Here is a 21914-nt window from a genome sequence, read left to right on the forward strand (position 1 = left end):
GCTCGTCATCAAACAGCCTGGTATCCTATAGGCAGCTCGCCTACTGTTCAGACCTCCGCATGGCAACCTCGAGGAGCACACCGCCATACTCTGTATCCTAAGCGACAACTCGACGTGATCAGATCGACACATGGACGTGACTCAACACAAGTGACAACTCAGCATAAGTCAACTCACTACAAAGCGAGATCGGGTACGCTAGTGCCCCAAACTAAAGTCACCTCGGGCTAAGATCGTCCTGGTATCAGATCGCGACCAGGATAACAGAACCAAGTTCATTACAGATCGAGCCCAGACAGATGAAACCACCTTGGTCAGGACTACTTTGGGACAAATATACCTCAGCACAAGATCGCACTGGGATCACCTCGGTCCAAGGGCACTTTGGCATTCATGTCCGAACGGATCTGAGCATGAGCTCGAGGAGCTCACTACCAATCAGCTCATCATCAAACAACCCGATATCCTACAAGCAGCTCGCCTACCATTCAGACCTCCACATGGCAACCTCGAGGAGCACACCATCGTATTCTGTATCCTATAGGGCCGTATTTTGTAACAGTTACATTAGTTCACTAACTCCCCAATTTTGACGGGAAGGGACAGTACTACTGTTTGACGACGTTTCGCTCACCTAACACGCAAGCAAGTCCCATCATAGCAGGGATTCAGTGACCATTAGACCAACCCGCATGGACCCCAGTATATAAAGACTCCACCCCCCACCAGGGGTGAAGTATGTTCTAGTATTGTTGTTGTGTGTAATCTTTGCTCTCTAGCTCTCTCACTGTTGTCACCTTCAAGCTCTCTACTACCACTGTGTTCTAACTTAGCCATGGAGTGTCCATGCCGGGTGAGCCACCCCAGGATCTTTGACTCATCTCTTTCAGGAACCCAGTTCTTGTCATTGCTGGCAGCCAGATCGTATCTAGTAGGGAGCAGCCGGATTATGCCACATCAGTCCTCATGGTGTCTGCTAATGGTGCAGCTGAGACGCTCACTCTCGCTCCTGACTTCATCAAGGGTGGTCGTGCCATGAGCTCAGTTTTCGACCTCCCTGATGGTAAGACAGAAATTGAACTAGATGACCTTGATTCTACACCTGCGCCGGGCACCAGACAGCCTAAAAGGGGAAGTTGAGTTCAAGCATGTTGATGTAGCAGACGTGAAAGTCTTCCGAGACCTCTGCTTACGTGCCCAAGCGGGAAAAACACTCGCCCTTGTTGGTTCAAGTGGGTGTGGCAAGAGCTCTGTTATTGTGCTTGGCATCAAGACTCAAGAGCCAGCCTTGCTGCAATCCTCGCAAGGCTGGGAAGGTGGCGGAAGAAGAGAGATTAGGGGAGAGATAGGGAGGACTTTAGCCGCTACAACAGCTTGCTGCTACTGTTCGTGTATGTGAAGTCAGGGAAGATGAACAATGAATGGTAGTATGGGGATTAAAAAATATTGTAACGGTGGACCTCAACGGAAGACTAATGGAAGGGGGTCTTTGTCTCACGGTCATAGTACAAGGGGGTCTTTGTCGCAAAACAAAATATAGGAGATCTTTGTCAAAGACCCCATAGTACAGGGGGGTGTTTGTAATTTACCCTAAAAAAAATAATGGCTAACTTACCCTTATTCAATTTCTTGGGTGAGAAAATGAATAGGAAACTGGCTGAGTGGAAAACGAGTTCTCTTTTTCTCAATGGTAGACTTACCCTTATTCAATCCTCATCCAACATGATTCCTCAATATATCATGAGATCATTCAGAATTCCAAAGGGGACTATTCAAGACTTGGAAAGAAAATAGATAGGCTTCCTGTGGTCCAATAACAAAGACAAGAAGCCTCTTCAATTCATCAATTGGACCTAGTTTATTCTACCAAGCATAGGGGTGGCTTAGGTCTTAAGAATTTATTTTGGATGAATGAGGCCTGTTTAGAAAAACTCATATGGAAAATTTTGAATGAGAAAGAAAACTTGTGGGTTTGGCATAGTACGAAAATGAAACACAATGAGAAAAGCTTCAAAGAAAAGAGTAGAAGTCGAACTATCAATAAGAAGAATTCTTCACTGAATAATTAAGAGAAAGGTCAATATTAAAAACTGTCTTAGCCTTTTCCTGTCTACTCTTTATATAGGCAAACACCCTTATGACTCCTATTCCTAATATGAAAACACTCCATAATATAATCCTACTAAAACTCCTTAAAAATAAAGTCTTAATTAAGCAATCTTAATCTAAGAAAACACTCCATAATAGAATTCTACTAAAACCCTTCAAAAGGAAAGTCTTAATTGAATATAAATTCAAAATCTTAGTATAACACTAACTTGGTAATTACGAATTAAGATAGAAACTCTATGATGACGCCAACTTGGTAAAAACAAACTAAGATAGAAATTCAGTGATGGTGCTATACCAATAAATATTTACTAAATTGAGTCGGTGGTGTCATTTCTGCTTTTTATGTGTCTTGGAATGGTCCCAACTTGTATAGAACTTATTAACTTTATTTTGTGCTGCATCATCCTCTCCCTATATATATTAAGATTGGTCTTCGAAAACCAAATTTATAAATATTTACTCAGTTAGTCCGAATCCTGTACTGCATCAGGATTCAAGTAGTAGGAAAGAATATTTGGGTAAAGAGAACCTATGGGACATAAATCCGAAGAAAAATTAATCTTGGGCTTGGAGAGGCAGGGAGCTCCTTAAGAGAGGATCAGGTTAGATAATTGAGAACGGAGACTCCACTAACATCTGGACTAACAAATGGGCTGATGAGGAGCCTCTGATCAAAGTAGTTGGTCCTAACCAAATAACTAACCCGGACCTTAAAGTTGGGGAAGTTATTGACATGGAGAGGAAAGTTTGGAAAGAAAGCATCATTAAACATCTTGTTCCCATGGCAGCATGGGAGAAAATTAAAGTGTTGTTTATTCCTTTAGGAGATTGTGAGGACAAACTAGTTTGGAGGTCCAACCCGAATGGAAGCTTTTCGATAAAATCAGGCTATATTGAGGCCTGCAAGATGAATCTGAATGACAATAACAATAGAATTGTGACTGAAATTAATAAAGTGTGGGTTCTGAAAATCCCCCCAAAAATTAAAACCTTCATGTTCTACTAAAAGAAGGCTTGTTGATAGGGGCTTTGATATCGATGGAATGTGCAGTATTTGTGGTGAAGAAGAAGAGGATACAAGTCACATATTCGTGAATTGTACCTTGGCAAAACAAGTCTGGGCCATGACGAGTGATTTCAATAAGTGGAGCCAACAGAATAAATCGGTGGAAGAGTTCGGTTAGCAGCTTAAATGGACTGTTAGTTCAAGAAAAATTTGCTTTTTTGTTATGGTTCCTGTGAAAGAACCGAAATGATAATGTTTTTTTAGAGATAAAAAAGTCCCTCCAGCTATTATCATTGGAAGAGCGAAAAATGCCTTTATGGAATTCATATCAAACATAGAATTAGATCAAAACAAAGAAAAGGTTAATCAGTATGTTCCTGTTAGATCAAAACTAAATTAACATTAATTTTGATGCCTCATGCATCAATGGTCAGTGGACAATTGCTTGCTTAGCTAGGGATTTCAAAGGTCTAGTCTTGGAATGCAAGGCATATAAAAGTAGAACCTCCTCCATTAATCTTGTTAAAGCGTGGGCTGCGCTTGAAGCTCTCAATGTTGCCAATTAACTTCTCCAACAAAGACATCATCATAGATGATGATTCTAAATTGGTTACATATTGACTGTCTAAAAGTAGGGTAGAGCACCCTTAGAGATTGAAATTCGAGTCTAGATCTCTTGTTCATGAGAATTCTGTCCACGCTTATCTCAATCATACATAAAAAACATCTCATCTTTTACATAGTATTATGCAAGGGAAGATGTTCTCAATTCACCAGTCAATGTATTGTGAGTTGGCGTGGACATGGGCAAGAAATTCAGATCTTAAAATCCATCATTGCACGTTGTTAGTCAAAAGATTGGAAGGTCAAGCATTGTCATGTTTATCGTGAAAGCAACAAGGCTGCGTCTGCGGATTGGCTCGCCAATTATGCTCATTCATGTATCCTAGAGCTTTAAATTTTATCTCTTTTTTTTTTTTAATTCTTGGGGACGTGCTACCTAAAAAAAAGCACCATGGGCCACTAATAAGACAAATTGGAACAGGAAGAGTGAGATCATACACCTTTTCCAATTGTCAACTGTCTTTGACATTTCTATCATCCAATTGAACCATGTGTTTTTGGACTGAAAAAAAAAAAATCACTCCTTCAGAGCATCAAACCTAATGATGAAGATTTCATCAGTATCGTACAAATTAAGATTTGAATTGTTTATTCAGGCTGATGGTCAAATCGCACCAGGCATGCCTTAATAGCTAGGTTTCTAAACCATTTTTCGAGATTAAAACCAGAAGGTTCTAATTAATTACTTTTGATTGGAATGCCAGCCATGGACCCTTTGGCTGTGTTTCGTACTGTTGCCTAGGGCAAGGTTTTAAAAATCGGATTGGACCATTTTGAGAACCGATTTTTGAGTCGAATGATCTGATCATTTGGTTTGAATGAACCACTTGTTGTGATTTAAAAATAAAGAAGAATATAAAAAAATAATAAAAAAAAAAGTAGTCAAAAACCATTATCCAAGTTGATGAATCAACCACCCGGGTCAATAAATCACTGACCAAATCAATAGTTTTTGATACAGAAGTGGTTTTAGGTTGAAACAAAACCGATTGCGTAACTGCTTCCCAGGTCAACCGATCCAACTGTCCAATCCCATTCAATTTTCAAAACCATTTGTCTAGGGGAGTCTGGATCTCCTGCACTCAAAATGGTGTGGGCGGGGTGGGGTGCCCTTCCAATCAGAAATTAACACGTCTGGTGGTGTTCACATGGACACCCTGCTCCGATGTGTGGAGGAAACCCAAGAACTTCCGTTAACTAGTATTTTTGTTTTTAAAACTTAAAAAAGAAATTAAAGTGAAGAAAATAGAGGAAACCCAAGTCTGTTAGGCTCTAAATTAAAGCCTAATGATATTCATCATTAACGATTGCATAACAGCATAAGACCTAGAAAATCCACTTGTTTAGTTCTTTAAATTTGTAGGATTCTTGGAAATATGGTTGGGGGATTCGATTTTTTTTGGGAGAATGACAGATACCCTTAGTGTCAGAATTTGTAGGTTCAATGTATGGTCGGGGTAGGTGCCATTTTGAAATTGATGCCAATTCATTGGTGAGTATGAATGCATAGAGTGGATATCGGTCTATTTGAATGTTTATAGCCCTGCAGTGTAAATCAGAAATCTGCATTGAACAAATCCGTACTTTTCCATTTTTTTTCCAAATGATTCAATATAGAATCATAGGCCTTCTTATTTTGAATAGAAGAATCAGATGGTCCAACTTCTCTTGCCATAGCCTTCAACGCCCATGTGCACCCACCAGTACAAAACCGACAAGAACAGAGTTGCTACAAGTGTAATAAAGGAGCAGAATGACCAACTCTCCATCTATAGAAATCCATATAAGAAATACGAACGAAGAAAAAAAAGCGGTTGTAAGATTTTAAATGTTTCAGAATGTGCTCTGCAACTAATAGTCGAGAGTCGAACGACTGTTAGGGTCCTCTATATCAACACTATACCGTGATGATGATGATGAAGGATTTGGTTCTGATTTTACTTTCCCTTGTGTTGATAATCCTATGCAGTCCTTTGCGTTTGCTTGAAGGGAAAATGATGCAATCATCGCCATATATATAGAATCTGTCGAAGCACCACCATTTCCCATCCTAGCTACGGAGTAGGCCTGAACTTTAGTACTGGATTCTAAGAGAACTTAGGTTTCATTGGAAAATGAAGAAGAATGGGGAGGTAACTATTGGAATTGTTCCTATCCCTTCAAACATCGGGAGATCTAACCCCGGCCCTCATCCTCCATGTCTAAGAATACTTCAGGAGAGCATTAATGGTGGATAACACCTTCGTTTAATTAATGAAGTTTTCGTTTGGAGTCCAAAGGCGGCAAGTCTCGAAGGATTCCCACAGAGATTCGGACTCTGTGGGAACAACAAAAATAATCTAATTGTTGTAAAACTGGATCATCACTTTTCCCGCCAATCTTTGTCCTCTCAGTCTCTTTAAATTTGCATTAGGCCCCTTCAAAGCTGATGAATTACCCAAATACGACTCTGGCATGGTTTCTCATTATGTATTTTCAGAAGTAGAAATTACCCACATTCCAAATTATGTGGAGAGAGAGAGAAAGACTACTTTCCATTCAAACAACTAACTACCAGTCATCCTTCCTCTCGTGAATGACACCCTCCTTAAATAGTTTACACCCAACAGAAAAGTCAGTGTGCTAATTAGTAGATAGTTTGACTTCCTAGAAGGGGGGCATTCCCAGAAGGGCAATAGAAGGGACCCTTCAAAGTTCTTCTTCTTCCATGTCTTCAAAGAGCAAATAACAAGAAAGAGGATAGGATATTATATTTATTAGTTCCAGTGAACTCAATGGGCTTGTCAACCAAAATTGGGAAATACCAACTTAGTGAGTCCATTGGACAGGGAACCTTCGCCAAGGTAAAGTTGGCACTGGACACCAGCACTGGCCAGTATGTTGCAGTCAAGATCATTGACAAGAAGATGGTCATGCAATACAAGCTAATGGATCAGGTGAGTTATTAGCCCACTCAAGTTTCTAGTCATTGTAAGGTGCCAACTGAAAAAGATTTCTTCAACTGGTTTTGAGTCTCATTACATCTTCCTGACCCATGAAGTTTAATTTCTTAATTGTCAGGTTAAGAGAGAGATAAGTATAATGAGGCTTCTGAATCATCCTAATATTGTTCGAATATATGAGGTTTGTCTGGAATTTCTTGGAATGGAGCTGCAAAAGTTTCTGGTTATGATATTTCGGGTGTTGATTTTCTGTTCTTGTAATTTGGTATCTTTTTCTGATCTTGAATTACAGGTCATTGCAACTAAGACAAAGATTTACATTGTAATGGAATATATCTCCGGGGGGCAACTCTCAAACAAGTTGGTAGGTTTATTTATCCAGTTCTTTACTCTGGAAATGATTCCTTGGTTTCTTCATTATTGATTCTAAATCTAAAGTCTCCATCATCCGCCAGTCTTACCTAAAGAGGATGACTGAACAAGAAGCAAGGAAATACTTTCAGCAATTAATTGATGCAGTAGAGTACTGCCACAGTAGAGGTGTTTATCATAGAGATCTGAAGGTAAATTCTTTCCAGATTGTAGCTGAAATGTAACTTTCATCCTTTTCCTCTCCTATCACTGTTCTGTACCACAGCTAAGTTGGCATTTACTTGGTGCCTGTTTGACAGCCTGAGAACCTACTAATAGATGGCAAAGGAAATTTGAAAGTTTCTGACTTTGGGCTCAGTGCATTGAGAAAGGTCTGAAAAAACTTTTGCTTTAATAGAATTATATTTTTCACTTATATTATACTTAAGCTTATAGAGGATTTGATCAAACCCTGATGGAATAACAGCCTGGAGATCTCCTATCTACTATTTGTGGTTCCCCATGCTATGCATCTCCTGAGGTAAGAAAAGTTTTCACCCTGTTTAAGACTAAGAGATTTTAGTGGAAAAAGTAGATTCTCAATCTGAGGTGTTCTGCTTTTTTGTTATCAGGTAATTACTAATAAGAATTACGATGGAGCAGCTGCAGATGTTTGGTCTTGTGGAGTAATCCTTTTTGAACTACTTGCTGGTTATCTGCCCTTTGATGATGTTAACCTAATGAAATTTTCTAGGATGGTCTGTTTCTATGAGATAAGATACTCCAATTCTACATGATTAACTTCATTTTACTGACACCTGTGTTTGTGCAAAGATATCGAGAGCAGAGTACAAGTGTCCAGAGTGGTTTACAGGGAGCCAAAAGAAATTAATTTCCAGGATTCTTGAACCACTGGAAAGAAGGGTAAACTCTCAAAGTCCTAAATAATTCCTCCCATTAACAGAAACCATGAATTGATTTTCTCTTTTCTCACTATAGAGGATCACAATAGAAGAGATTGTTGAAGATGAATGGTTTCAAATCAACTACGAGCCTTTTATAGGGATAAACTGCAATGTAGACATTACTTTGGAGGCCACCAATACTGCAATTAATGAAATGGAGGTAAGGGCAATTTTATTGACCTGTAGAAGATGTTTCATTCAATGAACTGACAACATGGGTGTTTGTCAATGGTTCAAGAAATCTAAATTTGATGCAGAGAAAGTCCACTGAAGTAGGCGTATCCAAATCATCGAGTTTCATCAATGCTTTCCTACTGATAGCAATGTCTAATGACCTTGACTTGTCTGGTCTCTTTGAAGAACAGCAGGTAACCCCAAAATTCTGATACTTGTTCAACTATTTACATGCTTTTCCCATCAATTCGTAAGTATCTTCAAATCCTTTGCCACATTAAGGATGACAACAAAAAGAAAACAAGGCTTGGTTCCAGACATCCAATTCATGAGACCATAGAAAAAATCAAGGATGCTGCAAAGGATGCAAGTCTATCAGTTGAAAGAATGAATAATTCAAAGGTATGTTTCTAGGTTCTCCCTGTCTTGCAAGGAAATTTCCCAAGTACTTGCTACCAATACTATCCTTTTAATCTTACCAGGTGCTAATATATCAGAAACACAAGATGACCAGATTTTCTAGAATCTGTTTCAACCTATCGGCAGAGGTAACTATTTCATGGTCTGTAATCTAGAAAAGCAGCTTCTCATGGTTGTCTTAACATGAAATTTGTCAAAAATCAGGTAATTCAAGTAACTCCCATGCATTGTGTGGTAGAAATATCAAAGTTTGTAGGGGATCCAAGGATGTATAAAGAGGTAAAAATCAATTGCTCAAGCTGAAATTTTGTGAATCAGTGTACTTAGTTATTAACTTGATCATGATTACCAGTTCTGCAAAAGTCTATCAAGACTTCTCATAGATAAACCGAGTGATTCTGATGAATTACAAGTGCCCAAAATAGTCAGTTCTGATGGAAAAGATGTCCGAGAAAATGGAAGGTAATTCAATTCTCAATTCAGTAATTCACTGAAGTGCAATTTGCGACAGCCAGCTCACCTTTCTCATATTTTTATTTTCTTATTGATTTTAATTATGCAGATTAGAAGATGAAGGAAACAGCATTAGTAAAACACTCTGTGGCTATTCTTCCTTGTGACAATTGGTTTATCATCTCTCCAGAGGAAACAAAGATGCAAAAGCACATGGAAAAATAATTCATCCTTCTACACGGGAGGAGGATGTGTAAATTTGACACTCTTTAACACTCAAAAATGCAGAACAGAGCAATTCCATGAATAATGATAAAAAAAAACAACACAATGTAATTATGCAGAAGAATTCCCTCCGATATTTCATCGTGAATCATGGTCAACATATAAAATTCCATGTTTCGTCCTAAACATATCGATTTAAATTTGTTGATTGGAATCAATCTCAATTCAGAATTAACGTTTCATCGCTAGAAATCAATTATATAATTTGGATGTGACCTGTCTTTTTCCAAAAAAAAAAAGTGACCTGTCTGGATATGATCTGAGAACTGATGAGGATCAGGATCTGACTCAGCTTGAACTGTTGATATGCATTGCACACGAGCACGACCCAACAAATTGAGTGGTCAAGAATTTGAGTTCATCTAAACTTTGTAGAGGCTTATAAGTTTATTTTAATGAAATGTTTTGGGGTGCAACTTGGGTGGGCTGGTCCAGGTTTGTCCCAAACCTAAGACTCGTGTGCCTAATTGCCTATAGCTATAGGTTTGAGCCTGGACTGGGCCCAAGATCAAGCTCAATTTCCAAACGTAGGCCCAGCCCAATATAATATTTGACTATCTTAGATTGAACCGGGCTTGGGCCATGCTACTATGCCTGAGGTATTAGAAAGTAACCCGACCTGTTTTGTTTTACATCCGTGATCTAACCACCGATAGGGCTGCAAACAGATCAAATCGGATGGGGTATAGCTAGGTCCAAATTTGGTTTGTTATATTCAAGTTTGAATAGGATTTCCTTTTGTCCGATTGGAATCGAATTTGGATTGTAATAGTATAAGCAAATTAAACTAAAAATTAATAAAATATTATTAGTATTAACAAAATGAACTAAAAATGAATTTAATATTATAAACTTGAACCAATATGAAAACCTTCAAATCAACATTACTAATCGATGGGGATGTATCTCACCCCAGTTGACCCCCCCCCCCCCTGTGGATGACAAGTTTGGATTCGCCTCTGATGAAAATGTGTTTGTTGGTGAAGTTCCTAGCAATATTATGGGTTTCCCAAGCTGCTCATGTTTCAACTAAATTAATGGTGGTTGTGCCAATACTATAAGCTTTCAAATCTAGAATTTGGCCCAGATGGTTTCTAGCACACACCTAATAGTAAACTTTCCATTCACACAAGAAGCATTGCAGTTAATTTTTATGACATCTAAACAAGGGCTTGACCATTTGATTGGTAACTAGGATTTCTCTCTTTTTACTCTTTCAATGGAGCAATATTTAACCTCCCAAAAGGAATGTAGGGCTCTGTCAAGAATGATTGGAGGTGGTAACTGGTAAGCATTTATTGTTAAAATCCTTCTCATTCTGATTCTTCAAAACATGCCATAAGAGGATGGTGAACTTTTCTTTCATATATGGGTCATGTTGAGGTTTAAAATCAGGTCTCAAAAGATTCTTCCAAACCTCCTGAATTGAGTGGTTAAGACCATTTGTTAGTTCGATAGTACTTTTGGGTTAAGAGCCATGCACACTTGTCTAGGATGGGGGCATTTGACAAAGATATGGTTAATGTCCTCTTTCTCCTCCCCACAAATGCTACATAATCCATCAATATCCATTCCCCTACCCAAGGGAAAAAGTTTTGTTGGGAGTTTATTACAAAGGAGAAGATACATGAAGACCTTATATTTGGGAGGGGGATTTAGGAGTCACTGAAGTTATTGTGGTGCGAGCCATTTAAATTGCTTGCTTTCATGTAAGCCGATTTAATTGAAAATTTCCCATTAGGGTTTGCTCTCCAAATGGTCTGTCCTCCTTGCGTATACAAGGAATGAAAATGGTTCTAATCTTCTTTCAAACTTGAGCGACAACCAAAGTTAGAATTACTGCTGCTTTCCAAATTCTTCTCTCTATATCAATGACATCACTAACTTTCAAATTAGAGTTAGATATGGAATTCGTGTTCACGCAAGTACGCAACTGCTAATTAGGGAATCATCAGTCAAAAAATTTATTTCTTTACTATTGTCGACTTCCCACCCAACACCTCCAAGCCCAAGATTGGTCTTTTTTCTTTTTAATTTCCCAGAACTTTTCTCTCCTTAAATATTTCCTTGACACAGCTTGGACCCACAGGTTTTCCTTCTCATTAAGGATTTTCTAACCAATCTTGGCTATACAAGCATCATTAACCCATCCTAGATTTTTTAAACCTAGAACACCATTCTTTGAGGTGCAAACCTGATCCCAATTTACTAGATGAAGGGGTTTCCATTCATTGTTACTTGTTCATAGCAAATCTCTTTGTTTCACATCAATCACACCCTTTGGAATTTTAAAAGATCTCATGATATATTGAGGCATCATGCTGATTGAAGATTTTACGTGGGTTATTCTCTCTCTTTCTCTCTCTCCCTACAAGAGAGAGAATTCTTTTTCCAACAATTTAATTTCCCATTGATTTTTTTATTTTCTCCCTAAAAAATTGAAAGTCTCTTTATTGAATTTGTTATTAAAAATTGTAGCACCTAAATATAAACCATTTTTTTTTGTCTCTAGAGGAATTCGAATAATTATTGATATGACTTTTTGCAGTCTGTGATGGATTTTCTGGAGAACATTAATTTGCAAAGTTTTGGGCTTGCCCATAAGCTCTAGCGAAATTGTCCAGAATCTCTTTTATTTTGAGACAAAACAAGACTATAGTTTTTGCAAAAATGAGATTGTCATTTGCAAATTGATGAATGGGAATGGATGGTCCATTCTTGGAGGCCTTACAACCAATAGGATTATTTAGAGTCACTGTTTCCCTCTCAAGGTTCTTTGTGAGGGCCTCTGCACAAAGCACAAAAATGTAAGGGGAAAGGGGATCTCCTTGCCCGATACCTTGAGCAGGAGTAATATCTCTTGAAAGAATGCCATTAATTAGGATTTGATAAGAGACTGATTTAATGCACTCCATGACCCAATCAATCCGTTTTTTATGGAACCCAAATCTTTATATGGATGTTTTTCTATGAAATTCCACTATAGCATACCATAAGCCTTCTCCATATCAGTTTTATAGGCCATTATACCTGTTTTGCCTTTTTTCCTCCACATAGTGTGGAACATTTTGTGAGCTATGAGGATATTGTTATTGATTTGTCTATTAGGGACAAAATCATTCTTTAATGGAGAAACAATGTCATCCAATAATGGATCAATTTTGCTAACTAGAATATTTGAAATAATCTTGTAGATAACATTGCATAGACTAATTGGTTGTTTTCGGGTTGGAATTTTTGGGATGAGCATAATAAATGTTTTGCTCAAGATCCTGTTCATTTTGCCTGAGTGGAAGAAGGCCTTTGCAATGTTATAGATTGTGTCACCAATTTTTGGCCAATATATCTTTTGTTTTTCAAAATAGAACATTAAGGCCATCATGTCTCGGAGCTTTGAGCTCTTTCATGGAGAAGAGGGTAGAAAAAATTTCTTCATTAGTGACATCAACTCTAATGGATTGATTCATTGAGTCAGCAGATACAAAGAGGTTAACAAGGGAAGCATTAGGATAATAGCTTCTCCTTAAATCATTTGAGAAAATCCAATCAATCTTTTCTTTAGTTGTTTTGTTTTTCCAAGTGAACTATAATCTTTTCATATCCATCTCAATTAGATTGCAAGAATCAATTAACTTTCTAGTATAGCTAGGGGTTACTTTCCTACCCCCTAATTTATTATCACAATACCTGGGGGTGTTAAAGTCACCCATAAGGCACCATGCATGGATTACATTACCCGGATCTCCTGCCCACGTCTACCCACGACACATTACCCCCTATGAATTTGGAACATCTCCCCCTACATAATACTATACAGAGGTTGAGATGTTCTCCAAGTGTGGCTGCAATAAACATGGGCAGAGTTTGTGTGGTCAGGAGATCTGGACTCATATTCTTGATCCACTTCCAGACATTTGTTTGAATAGTACGGTTGGCAGGGGCATAAACAAAGGTACAAAACCATGAAAAATTGCAAGACAAGTCATTGATTAGAACATGAATCGACTTTTTATTAGACATTATAATATAAAGCTTACATTGACTCTTGTTCCACAAAACCCAAAGACCATTTGAGAAACCAATTGAATCTACTAAAACAAAATCATCAAAAGGCAAAGATTTAGATATTTTCTAGTCCAATTGGGCTTGACTCGGGTCTCCATTAAGAAACAAATACCAAGCTTATGAAAGTTTGCAAGCTCATAAATTTGAGGCATAAGATGGGGTTTGCTTGCCTCTCTAACATTCCATGACATTATCTTCATTAGTAACATTTCCATATTTAGAACCCATATTGTCCATTTTAGGATTTTACTCTTTTGGAATACTTGCATTCAACATAGTGTTTATATTGTTCTTCCCATTGTCACCATGGGTAGTCATGGAGAATTCCTTTAGGTCTTGGCCTTCCCATTCATCCCCCATGTCCTCTTCACCTTCCTCTTCAAATCCCTCAAAATTATCCTCATCTTCTCCATAGTGTCTATTCGCATTTTCATATTCATTATCTTCTTGGTTGGACTGGCGTTGTTATTTTTCTGTTTGGTGCTTGTTGATAATCCACCAACTGTTAAGTATCTCATACTTGCATTACTTTTTTCGACCCACATCTGCTTGGGTACTTGGAGCTGGATGGGTTCAATGGTCATGTGCTCTGGATTAATGTACCTTGTTTTAGTTTAGTTTCTGGCTCAATATTTCCTCTGATTTCTTGCATGAGACCAGTTGTTTCCTTTGGTAGTCCATCCTCTCCTTTAGGTTTTTCTATACCAGATCGTTGAAAGTCCACTGAAGTTCTCTTGTTGTTGGTATTCTTTCAGTGATGAATGACCATTCAATCATGCATCTTTCTCCTTAGATTTGTAACCAAATGGGAGACTGATGGGGGTACAGAGTTTTGAGCATTTGTTCAATATTTGTATATTCTCATAGAAGACTCTAATGAAATGTTCCTGTCCTCCTAATGTAAGGGGGATTTACACCTTAAACGACCGAGTTAGATCAACCCTTACACACACACACACACACACACACACATGGGGGTACACAGTTCTGAGCATTTGTTCAATATTTGTATAATTTTCTCTAACTTTAAAACCTTTCCCACATTTGTAAGAATGATCTTAAGATCATCCCTAGACTAGCAATCCAGTGGGAGACTAGGTAGCCCAATCCAAAGGTCAGCCTCCACAAGCTTGGCCGTAAAAACCAACTTGCCATTTGAAAGTAACAAAATACTTTCCATTAACTACCCACGAGCCCTCATTCAGAATCAGATTGGGAATTACAATAAGAAAAGACCATTACCAATGGATCAGATGTCCGCCTTGCATTTTATTCCCCAATCCTTGGCTTTCTCTGTGATGGTCTGGGTCAATTTTGACTGACCCAATATTTTGGCTATCAAGCACCATGACCACTGAACATTGTCTTTGTTTCTATTCTTTTCAAGAGCATCAAGATTGACTAGATGAGCAATATTTGAGTGATCCATAGAGAGCCTTTTCGGATGAGTGTGTTCTTTCTCTTGGTACTAAGAATTGGCTAGTGGAATGTGCAAACCAGATGTTCAGTTTTCTTTTTGTCTCTTAGGCTACCTTCACAAGGATTAGTAGGTTTAGGTTGTTGAACCAACACCTTAGGAATCATTGAAATCTCAGTAACAAGACAAGTTTCATCTCTTTCGATATTAATTGCACCTATAGTTGTACTCAAACTCTTAGTTCCCACCTTAGCTCTGAGGATTTAGCTTATCTTCAAAGATTTTTCTTTCTGAAGTTACTATCATCGGGAGAGGTTGGGATGTTTTCCTATCCTTAGTCACATTCAAAATGTAGGGATCTTCCACTTTCCTACCAGCACCAAGACTAGTATCTTTATCTGTCTGGCGGGCTGTGCTCCTGCTCATATTAAATGTTTTATAAACTATGTCTCTCTTCTGGACTTTCATGGCCTTATTCAAGCCGTGGTTTTTCTTTTTCTTTTTGTTTCCCTTGATACTCATTAACCTTCTTCAAGTATTTTGTCTTAATATCCGACAAGTCTCAGCCAGATCATCCAAAAGATAAGAAAAACTAAGATAATAGAAATATGATGGAGAAACCAAGATAGGAAAAAGAGCAAAGAAGAAAGTCGGATGGTTTTTTAAATAGAAGAAAAGAAAAACAAAAAATAGGAAGAGAACAAAGAAAAACCTGAAAGGCAAGGAGGATGGATACTTCCTTAGTTCCTTAGATCTTTGTTTTACTGTAAACCACTAAGCATGGACACCCAAATAAACTACCTACTGCACTTGGCATGCCCACTTCTACTAATACATCTTCCTCTTCGGTGGCGATAGATTCATCATCATTTGTTGCATTGGGACTTTGGGAGGGGAGTAGGTGCAGCCATGGAAAACTCCACTTGGTCAATTTTGATCTCCTATTTAGCTCCATAAATTTCTCTCAATCTAGAAAGAAGCTTGCCAAAATTGTATTATGGTGGGAAACTTGGCAAAATTGTTTTGCTCCTTCCTAGCCCATACATCCCCTCACTTTCCATTTCAATTCTCTTGGAGAGATGTTCTATAGAAATTTTTTAAAGAGACATCTCGACCTAACTACAATCACTTTCTACATTTGATATGCTATTTCTATACTGCACCCATACCTGGGATAGGGGGCTTTGACATGCCAATGAGTCTTGCCCGTTTAGCCTCTAAAACAAAGCACCAACTAAAAGCAAGGTTTAAAATTTTGCATATCCCTCTCTTTCATTAATTGGTTAATTACTCATATAATTTGAGGAAATCTTAAATTTGAATTTGAATTTTAGAACCCAGTTCAAATTCTCTCATTAATTCCATTAATTAATGATCCATCAAGATTTGAACCTTGGTCACTAAATTTTAGCAATCACAAGTTCACCACTAGGCCATAACCATTTGTTTGTTATGCTCATAAGCATTCTTATTTTTAAGTAAGTTTTCTCTTTTCTTGGTGGATATTTATTAGTAAATTCTAGAATTAATTATTAAAATTTATATACTAATAAATATTAAAATAAATTATATTGGCTGCTTGAAAATTGATGTATATGCATTGACATTTAGTTTTTTTTTCACATTTTAGTTATTACGTCATTTTTCAATGGCTACTAATTGTGTCCCGATATCTCACACTTTATAAAAACCATTAAGTTATGATTTTTTACATTTAAAGGACATATTTGCAATCATATAAACTTATAATATATTTTTTAGGATTTATTTTGAGTTTCCTAGCATATTTATGTGTATTTTGATTTTTCGCCCATATCCATGTGTATCCAAAGTATATCCTGATACGTGTCTTAAAATTATCTTTTCGATACACTTTGCTTTTCCTCTACTTTGAACCTTGACTATAAGCCCATAGGTTGTCTTCATCGTGTTTGTCATTGACCTAAATAATTAAGCTGCTCAAGCTTATTAAGTTATTATTTTTTGTTTTTTTTTTTAATTTCTTTATTTTTGTTGTTTGCATTGCCAAGGTGATTGACCATGTCTTTCTGGTACATAGATTTTCCCACAAAAAAATGTCCTTCTCAAGACACATGCTTAGCAAAAATTCATTAATTCAAGAATTATTGTTGGTGAGAGTAATTTTATCTATTCATCTTAAATGCATTAATCAGAGTATTGTTTATATCATGTTTTTTGTCGAATAATCTTGGTAGAGTAAATCATTTTGACAAAACTTTGCACCTATGTTAAAAATAAAAGAGTACTAAGCCTTATCTATGGTCATAGAGAAACAAAGCAATGCTATTTTTTTTTCGGAAAAGTACAGACAGGCCTAATGCAGATTTCTGATTCTCACTGCAAAGCTATAAACATTCAGAAGGTCCAAAAACCACACTCTATGCACCCATAACGCCTGTGAATTGGCATCAATTCTGAGCTGGCTCCTACCCTAAATGTACTTTGAGCCTACAAATTTTGACCTTGGGGTTATCGGTCATTCTCCCTTTTTTTTGTTAATGTGTAGTTTGTAGGTGGGGTTCGATCCTAACACTGTCGAAGATGAGGGAGAGGGAAATTTCATCACTTTCGAGGTAATGAGGTCGAGGGTCCCACCTACGAATTGTCAAAAGACGTCAAAGTCCCCGGGATGTGGTCTCAAGGGTGAAGACTCTAATGGCGGTGAAATTAGCCAAGGGCTTAAAGAGGCCAAAGTCTCAAGGAAGCAAGAGCAGTTGAGAGTAGTAAAATTGCATAAGAGAGGTATCTGTGGCCATGGGGCTCCTTATATGGTAGATGTCGCCCTAGTGTAAGCGCGATGAATGTTGTTGTAACAGCTCTGCATGTTGGGCGCCATAAAGTAGATGATCTACATGGTTGAGCATTGCCCTACCATAAATGCATTGGGGAAGGCTCGGTTGAGATCGTAACAGCTGTAGTAAAGGATTCACATTGATGAAGATATGAAAGGACAATGATGGACCCCAAGGTCTTGTGAGATAACGAGAATTCTCTCCAAGGTGTGCCACATGTTGTCCACTAATAGTGTGGTCAATACTGCCCATTTTAGATCCCAAGTCTCCTTTACAACCAGCCGGGGGCCTTATTTACCAACTAACCAATTGGCACTTTGCCTGGAGAAACTCTGTTGGAGACTACTAACAAAGTCTAATGGTGTATGTGGTATGGTTATGTAGGAATGTTGAGTTCTCATATGGCAAAATACTTTTTGGGCTCTCTTTTCTTAGTTGGAGGATTGCTTTTAGAAAGAGACAAAAATGAAACTGAAAAAAATTAAAATCCACTTAATTCTCATTTAAATTTATTTAAAATTAATAAAATTACTAAAAGTAATGAAATTTAGTAAAAATAAAAATATTTCATTTAAAAATAACATAATCTAATTAATATAACTTATATCAATTAGCTTAATTAAGTAAAAATTTTAATCATACATTTCAAGCGTCCCATTTAAAAATAATATAAATCATTAAAATTTTAATTATCAAAATAATTCATTAAAATTTAAAATTTAGTAACTAATAAAAACACAAGTTTTTATAGTTGATTTTAATTTAACTAATAAATTAATTTTAAAATTAATGAAATTTAATAAATAACTTATAAATCTAATTAGGGACTCTTCTTAAAAAAAAGTTAATATTCTTCTGAACATGAAAAGTTAAGGAACATTAGAAGTCTCCTTTTATTTTCAGTTTTATTAGTAATTCATTAATTCATTAATTAGTAGTAATTACTTAAATACTAATTAATTAACAAAAATTAGCTTAATTAATTAATTAACATTAACTTAATAATAATAACTTAATTTATTAGTAATTAATTTAATAAATAAATTTTTAGTTAACTATAATTTGTTGTTTCCATACTATGAATTATTGACCTCTATTCCCCTTCCCTGCTTCCTCAACTTTCTTTCCTTTCTCCTTTGCCCCTTCGTCTCCCTCTCATTAAGCTAAGTCATGAAGGTTTTTAACCACTCACATAAGTCCACGTCATCCTTTCACTCAATAATTCAAAATGTGTTAGCAGCCCTCCACTTTCTCATAAAATTTAGCCCATCCTAGCCAAGGATGGGGTTTGGTTCACATGAATAGGGGTTTGGAATCAAAATTGGAATGGGTCCAACTATTTTGTTGGGAGGAATTGGAATCCCATTCCCATTCTTGCTGGAATGGTGTTCCCTATTTGAGGGAATAACCATTGCCTCCCCCTCCCTTGAGAATGAAATCCCATTCCAACTTATTCCAATTCTAATTCCGATTCCTGCCTAAACCAAACAGAATATGGAAATAGACCATACCGATTCTGATTCCAAGGGATTTTAATTCTGGTGCCAACTATGAACCAAATGGACCCTTAGTGTCCTAAATCAACAAATCACTTTCCAAATTTTTTGTTTTTATCCCCCACTCATATATTGGGTTGATTATGCATGTATTGGGTTTTTATCCTTAGTAGCTTCTTGCGTTGCCTAAGTATACATTTGAATATATAGTCTTTCCTTTTGTATTGGGTTCTTCACTAAGCACTTATTCCTATTAATGGACCTATAGGTAGAAGTTCTCCGTTGGAAATTGCATACATGACCAAAAACTAAATGCCACTAATGAAAGCTCTTTATCTTTTTGCCCTAAAATACAAAACATTGATAGAAGCAGTTGACTACCTAAGACAATGAGTCAACTACTTACTCCTAATAAGATTGAAGCAGCCAACTACTTTACAAAAGAAAAGAATCTTTTTTATTGTTTAAAAGCTCAATGGTTTTTTCTTTTTCTAGTAAGCCTTGAATTTTGTTTGGAACAAGCTCTAAACATTTATAGTAATGGTTTTCTCCTTTCTAATGGATCCATAATAGTCATATGCTCTCTAAAAATGTTTCGTTCTAAAAATACATGAATTTGAGATGAAAATCTCAAGGAATTGCATTAAGCTATATTGTGAAAAGTGAAAAGAAAGCATTAGCAAGAAAGAAACCTTGTTTGAAGAGATTATGAGCTAAAAAGAGTTTTTATCCTTTGAGAAAAGGGCTTGAAAAAGCTATTTGTGCTTTATTGATTCTCTCTAAGAATCTTTAATCTCTTCAAGTGCATTCAATCCATTTTTTATGCTTATTCTTGTATGTGAATAATTTGTGTTGTATTTGTATATTAACATAGCTAAAGGCATTATTACTGTGCTTTGGTAGTGATTTCTAGTTGATAATTGCTAAGTGCTCAAAAATTGAACATCATAAAGGTTGGAATAACACCAATAAGAATATCCGATTAAAGGTCTTATTTGCACCTATAAAGTCCAATTGTTTTAAAGGTCTTGTTGGCACCTAAGAAGTCTAACTAATTGTAAAGGTTTTGCTAGCACTACGGAAATCCAACTAAATTGTTTTAATTCTTAAGTGGTGTGCCTAAGGAGAGGACGTAGGCATAGGTTGGATAAACCTCTATGATTCTTGTGTATGCTTTCCATTTTCTTGTAGTTATTCATTGTTGTTGATATTTATTATATATACTGCTATACTTTGTCACACAAGTACTTCACATTATTGTTCTCTTTGATTTTATGTATAGCTCTTAAGTTTTAAAAAATTTAAATTGTTTTAAAGGTCTTGTTGACCCCATTCTTCAATGGCTCAAATTACAACTACTGGAAAAAAAAAGGATGAGAGTCTATCTCATCTTTCTTGACTATGAGCTTTGACAAGTACTCAACAAAGGACAATATAGGGCAGCCAAAAAGGATGTAAAAGAATTAATGGTCTAAGGATGAAAAAAAAAGGAAAATCTCCTTGAATTCTAGAGCAATCAATTATCTCTATTATGCACTAGAAAAGATTGAGTTCAACAAGGTCTTTGCCTATTACACAACCTAAGGAATTTAGACAACTCTAAAAGTTTCCCATGAGAAAACCAAGTAAAGGAGTCCAAAATAAGAATATTAGTACATTGCATGAGTTGTTCAAAATGAGGCCACATCAATATATTACCAACATGTTTACTCAATTTATAGATATTATCAATGGACTCAAATCTCTTAGGAAGACTTATCCAGAGGAGGAAAAAGTTACAACCATCCAGGCATCAACCAACAAAATCTGGTTGGTTATGTAGGTTTGAATGATCTATGCATGTTTTTGGTTGACGATTTGAATAATGTTGAATTTTAAAATAAAATATTTTGAATGACTAGGCCTTGCTATTATTACATGTGGGATATTATCAATGCTTTTACAAAGTTGTTCGAACTCTCTGATTTTAAAACAATTTAATGGTGTAGATTTTGAAGAAATGAGGCAGTCATCTACTATTTGTAATATTGGCATGAAATCCTTGTTCTTCGTCTCTTCAAGCCTTTCCTTTGAACTCCAAAGTTGAGTCATCCTCTAATCTCAGCCTTTCCTCTATAGCACATGGGTATGGGCCCAAGCCCATTCAGCTGAAATTTCTTGCTTTTCAAGGGTTTTTGATGTGTGTGTATGTGTTTGTTTGTTTTTTTTTTTTTTTTTGAAGCCCAAAAGGCAAATTCCATTCATCAATCAACAAGAAAATCACATATCAAGAGAGACCATAGACTGTAGGAAGTCTGATAAAATGGACCAAGTCATGGCTCTGTTATGCTTAATGGCTTATTGAGCTAGCCTGTGAGCTACTCGATTACAAGAGCGAGATGTAATAAGTGTGGTGCAAAGAGAAAAGGAGGAGGAGCACAAGTTACAGTAGTCAACAATTATTGTATGAATTCGCTAAGGGGGGATCTTTGAGAGAAGCAATATACTGAATTACTGTCTTTGCATTGCTTTCAATCTGAATTGAGTCCATTAATATCCCGCAGGCGAGCTTTAGTGCATTAAGGTTTAGTTTCTTTCTGTATTCTTTCATTATACTTGTCGATAGGTGATTTAGTTTCTTTTTGTGTTATTTCATTGTGCATGTTGATGGGTGATTTAGTTTTGGGTTGTGTCCTTCATTGTTGCGGAAGTCCTTGGTGGATTTGTGGTTTCTATTGAAGGATGCCAATTGCAAAGGCCTTGCTTGATGACACTCTTAATGTTCAACTTACCTAGGTTGTTGCTTCTATCT

The 21914-nt window shown here is 36.7% G+C and overlaps 1 protein-coding gene across 2 annotated transcripts; it reads left to right on the forward strand.

Annotated features, from left to right (window-relative positions):
- The first annotated feature begins 6357 nt into the window (after positions 1-6357).
- Positions 6358-9458, forward strand: LOC148869946 (CBL-interacting serine/threonine-protein kinase 21-like). 2 transcript variants are annotated; one of them, XM_088967808.1, is made up of 15 exons: positions 6358-6678; positions 6803-6865; positions 6977-7048; positions 7140-7247; positions 7356-7427; positions 7523-7576; positions 7668-7793; positions 7870-7959; positions 8035-8160; positions 8258-8368; positions 8457-8576; positions 8657-8722; positions 8799-8873; positions 8947-9056; positions 9157-9458. In XM_088967808.1, exons 1-15 carry the CDS (start codon positions 6517-6519, stop codon positions 9212-9214), a joined length of 1413 nt encoding a protein of 470 aa, XP_088823934.1. In that variant the 5' UTR covers positions 6358-6516; the 3' UTR covers positions 9215-9458. The 2 variants fall into 2 exon arrangements, with proteins under 2 accessions (XP_088823934.1, XP_088823935.1); XM_088967809.1 differs by lacking the exon at positions 7668-7793 and having other exon boundaries at positions 6359-6678.
- Positions 9459-21914: the final 12456 nt, after the last annotated feature.

Source organism: Nelumbo lutea, chromosome 2, assembly GCF_056320005.1.
Source record: "Nelumbo lutea isolate HS-2025 chromosome 2, American lotus-T2T, whole genome shotgun sequence".
NCBI lineage: Eukaryota > Viridiplantae > Streptophyta > Magnoliopsida > Proteales > Nelumbonaceae > Nelumbo > Nelumbo lutea.

Excerpts from the sequence above, each read along its gene's own strand:
- LOC148869946 (XM_088967808.1), top strand. The coding sequence starts at position 6,517 with ATGGGCTTGTCAACCAAAATTGGGAAATACCAACTTAGTGAGTCCATT. Across the intron at positions 7,049-7,139 it reads GGCAACTCTCAAACAAGTTG|TCTTACCTAAAGAGGATGAC; the intron begins GTAGGTTTATTT and ends ATCATCCGCCAG. Across the intron at positions 7,248-7,355 it reads TTTATCATAGAGATCTGAAG|CCTGAGAACCTACTAATAGA; the intron begins GTAAATTCTTTC and ends CCTGTTTGACAG.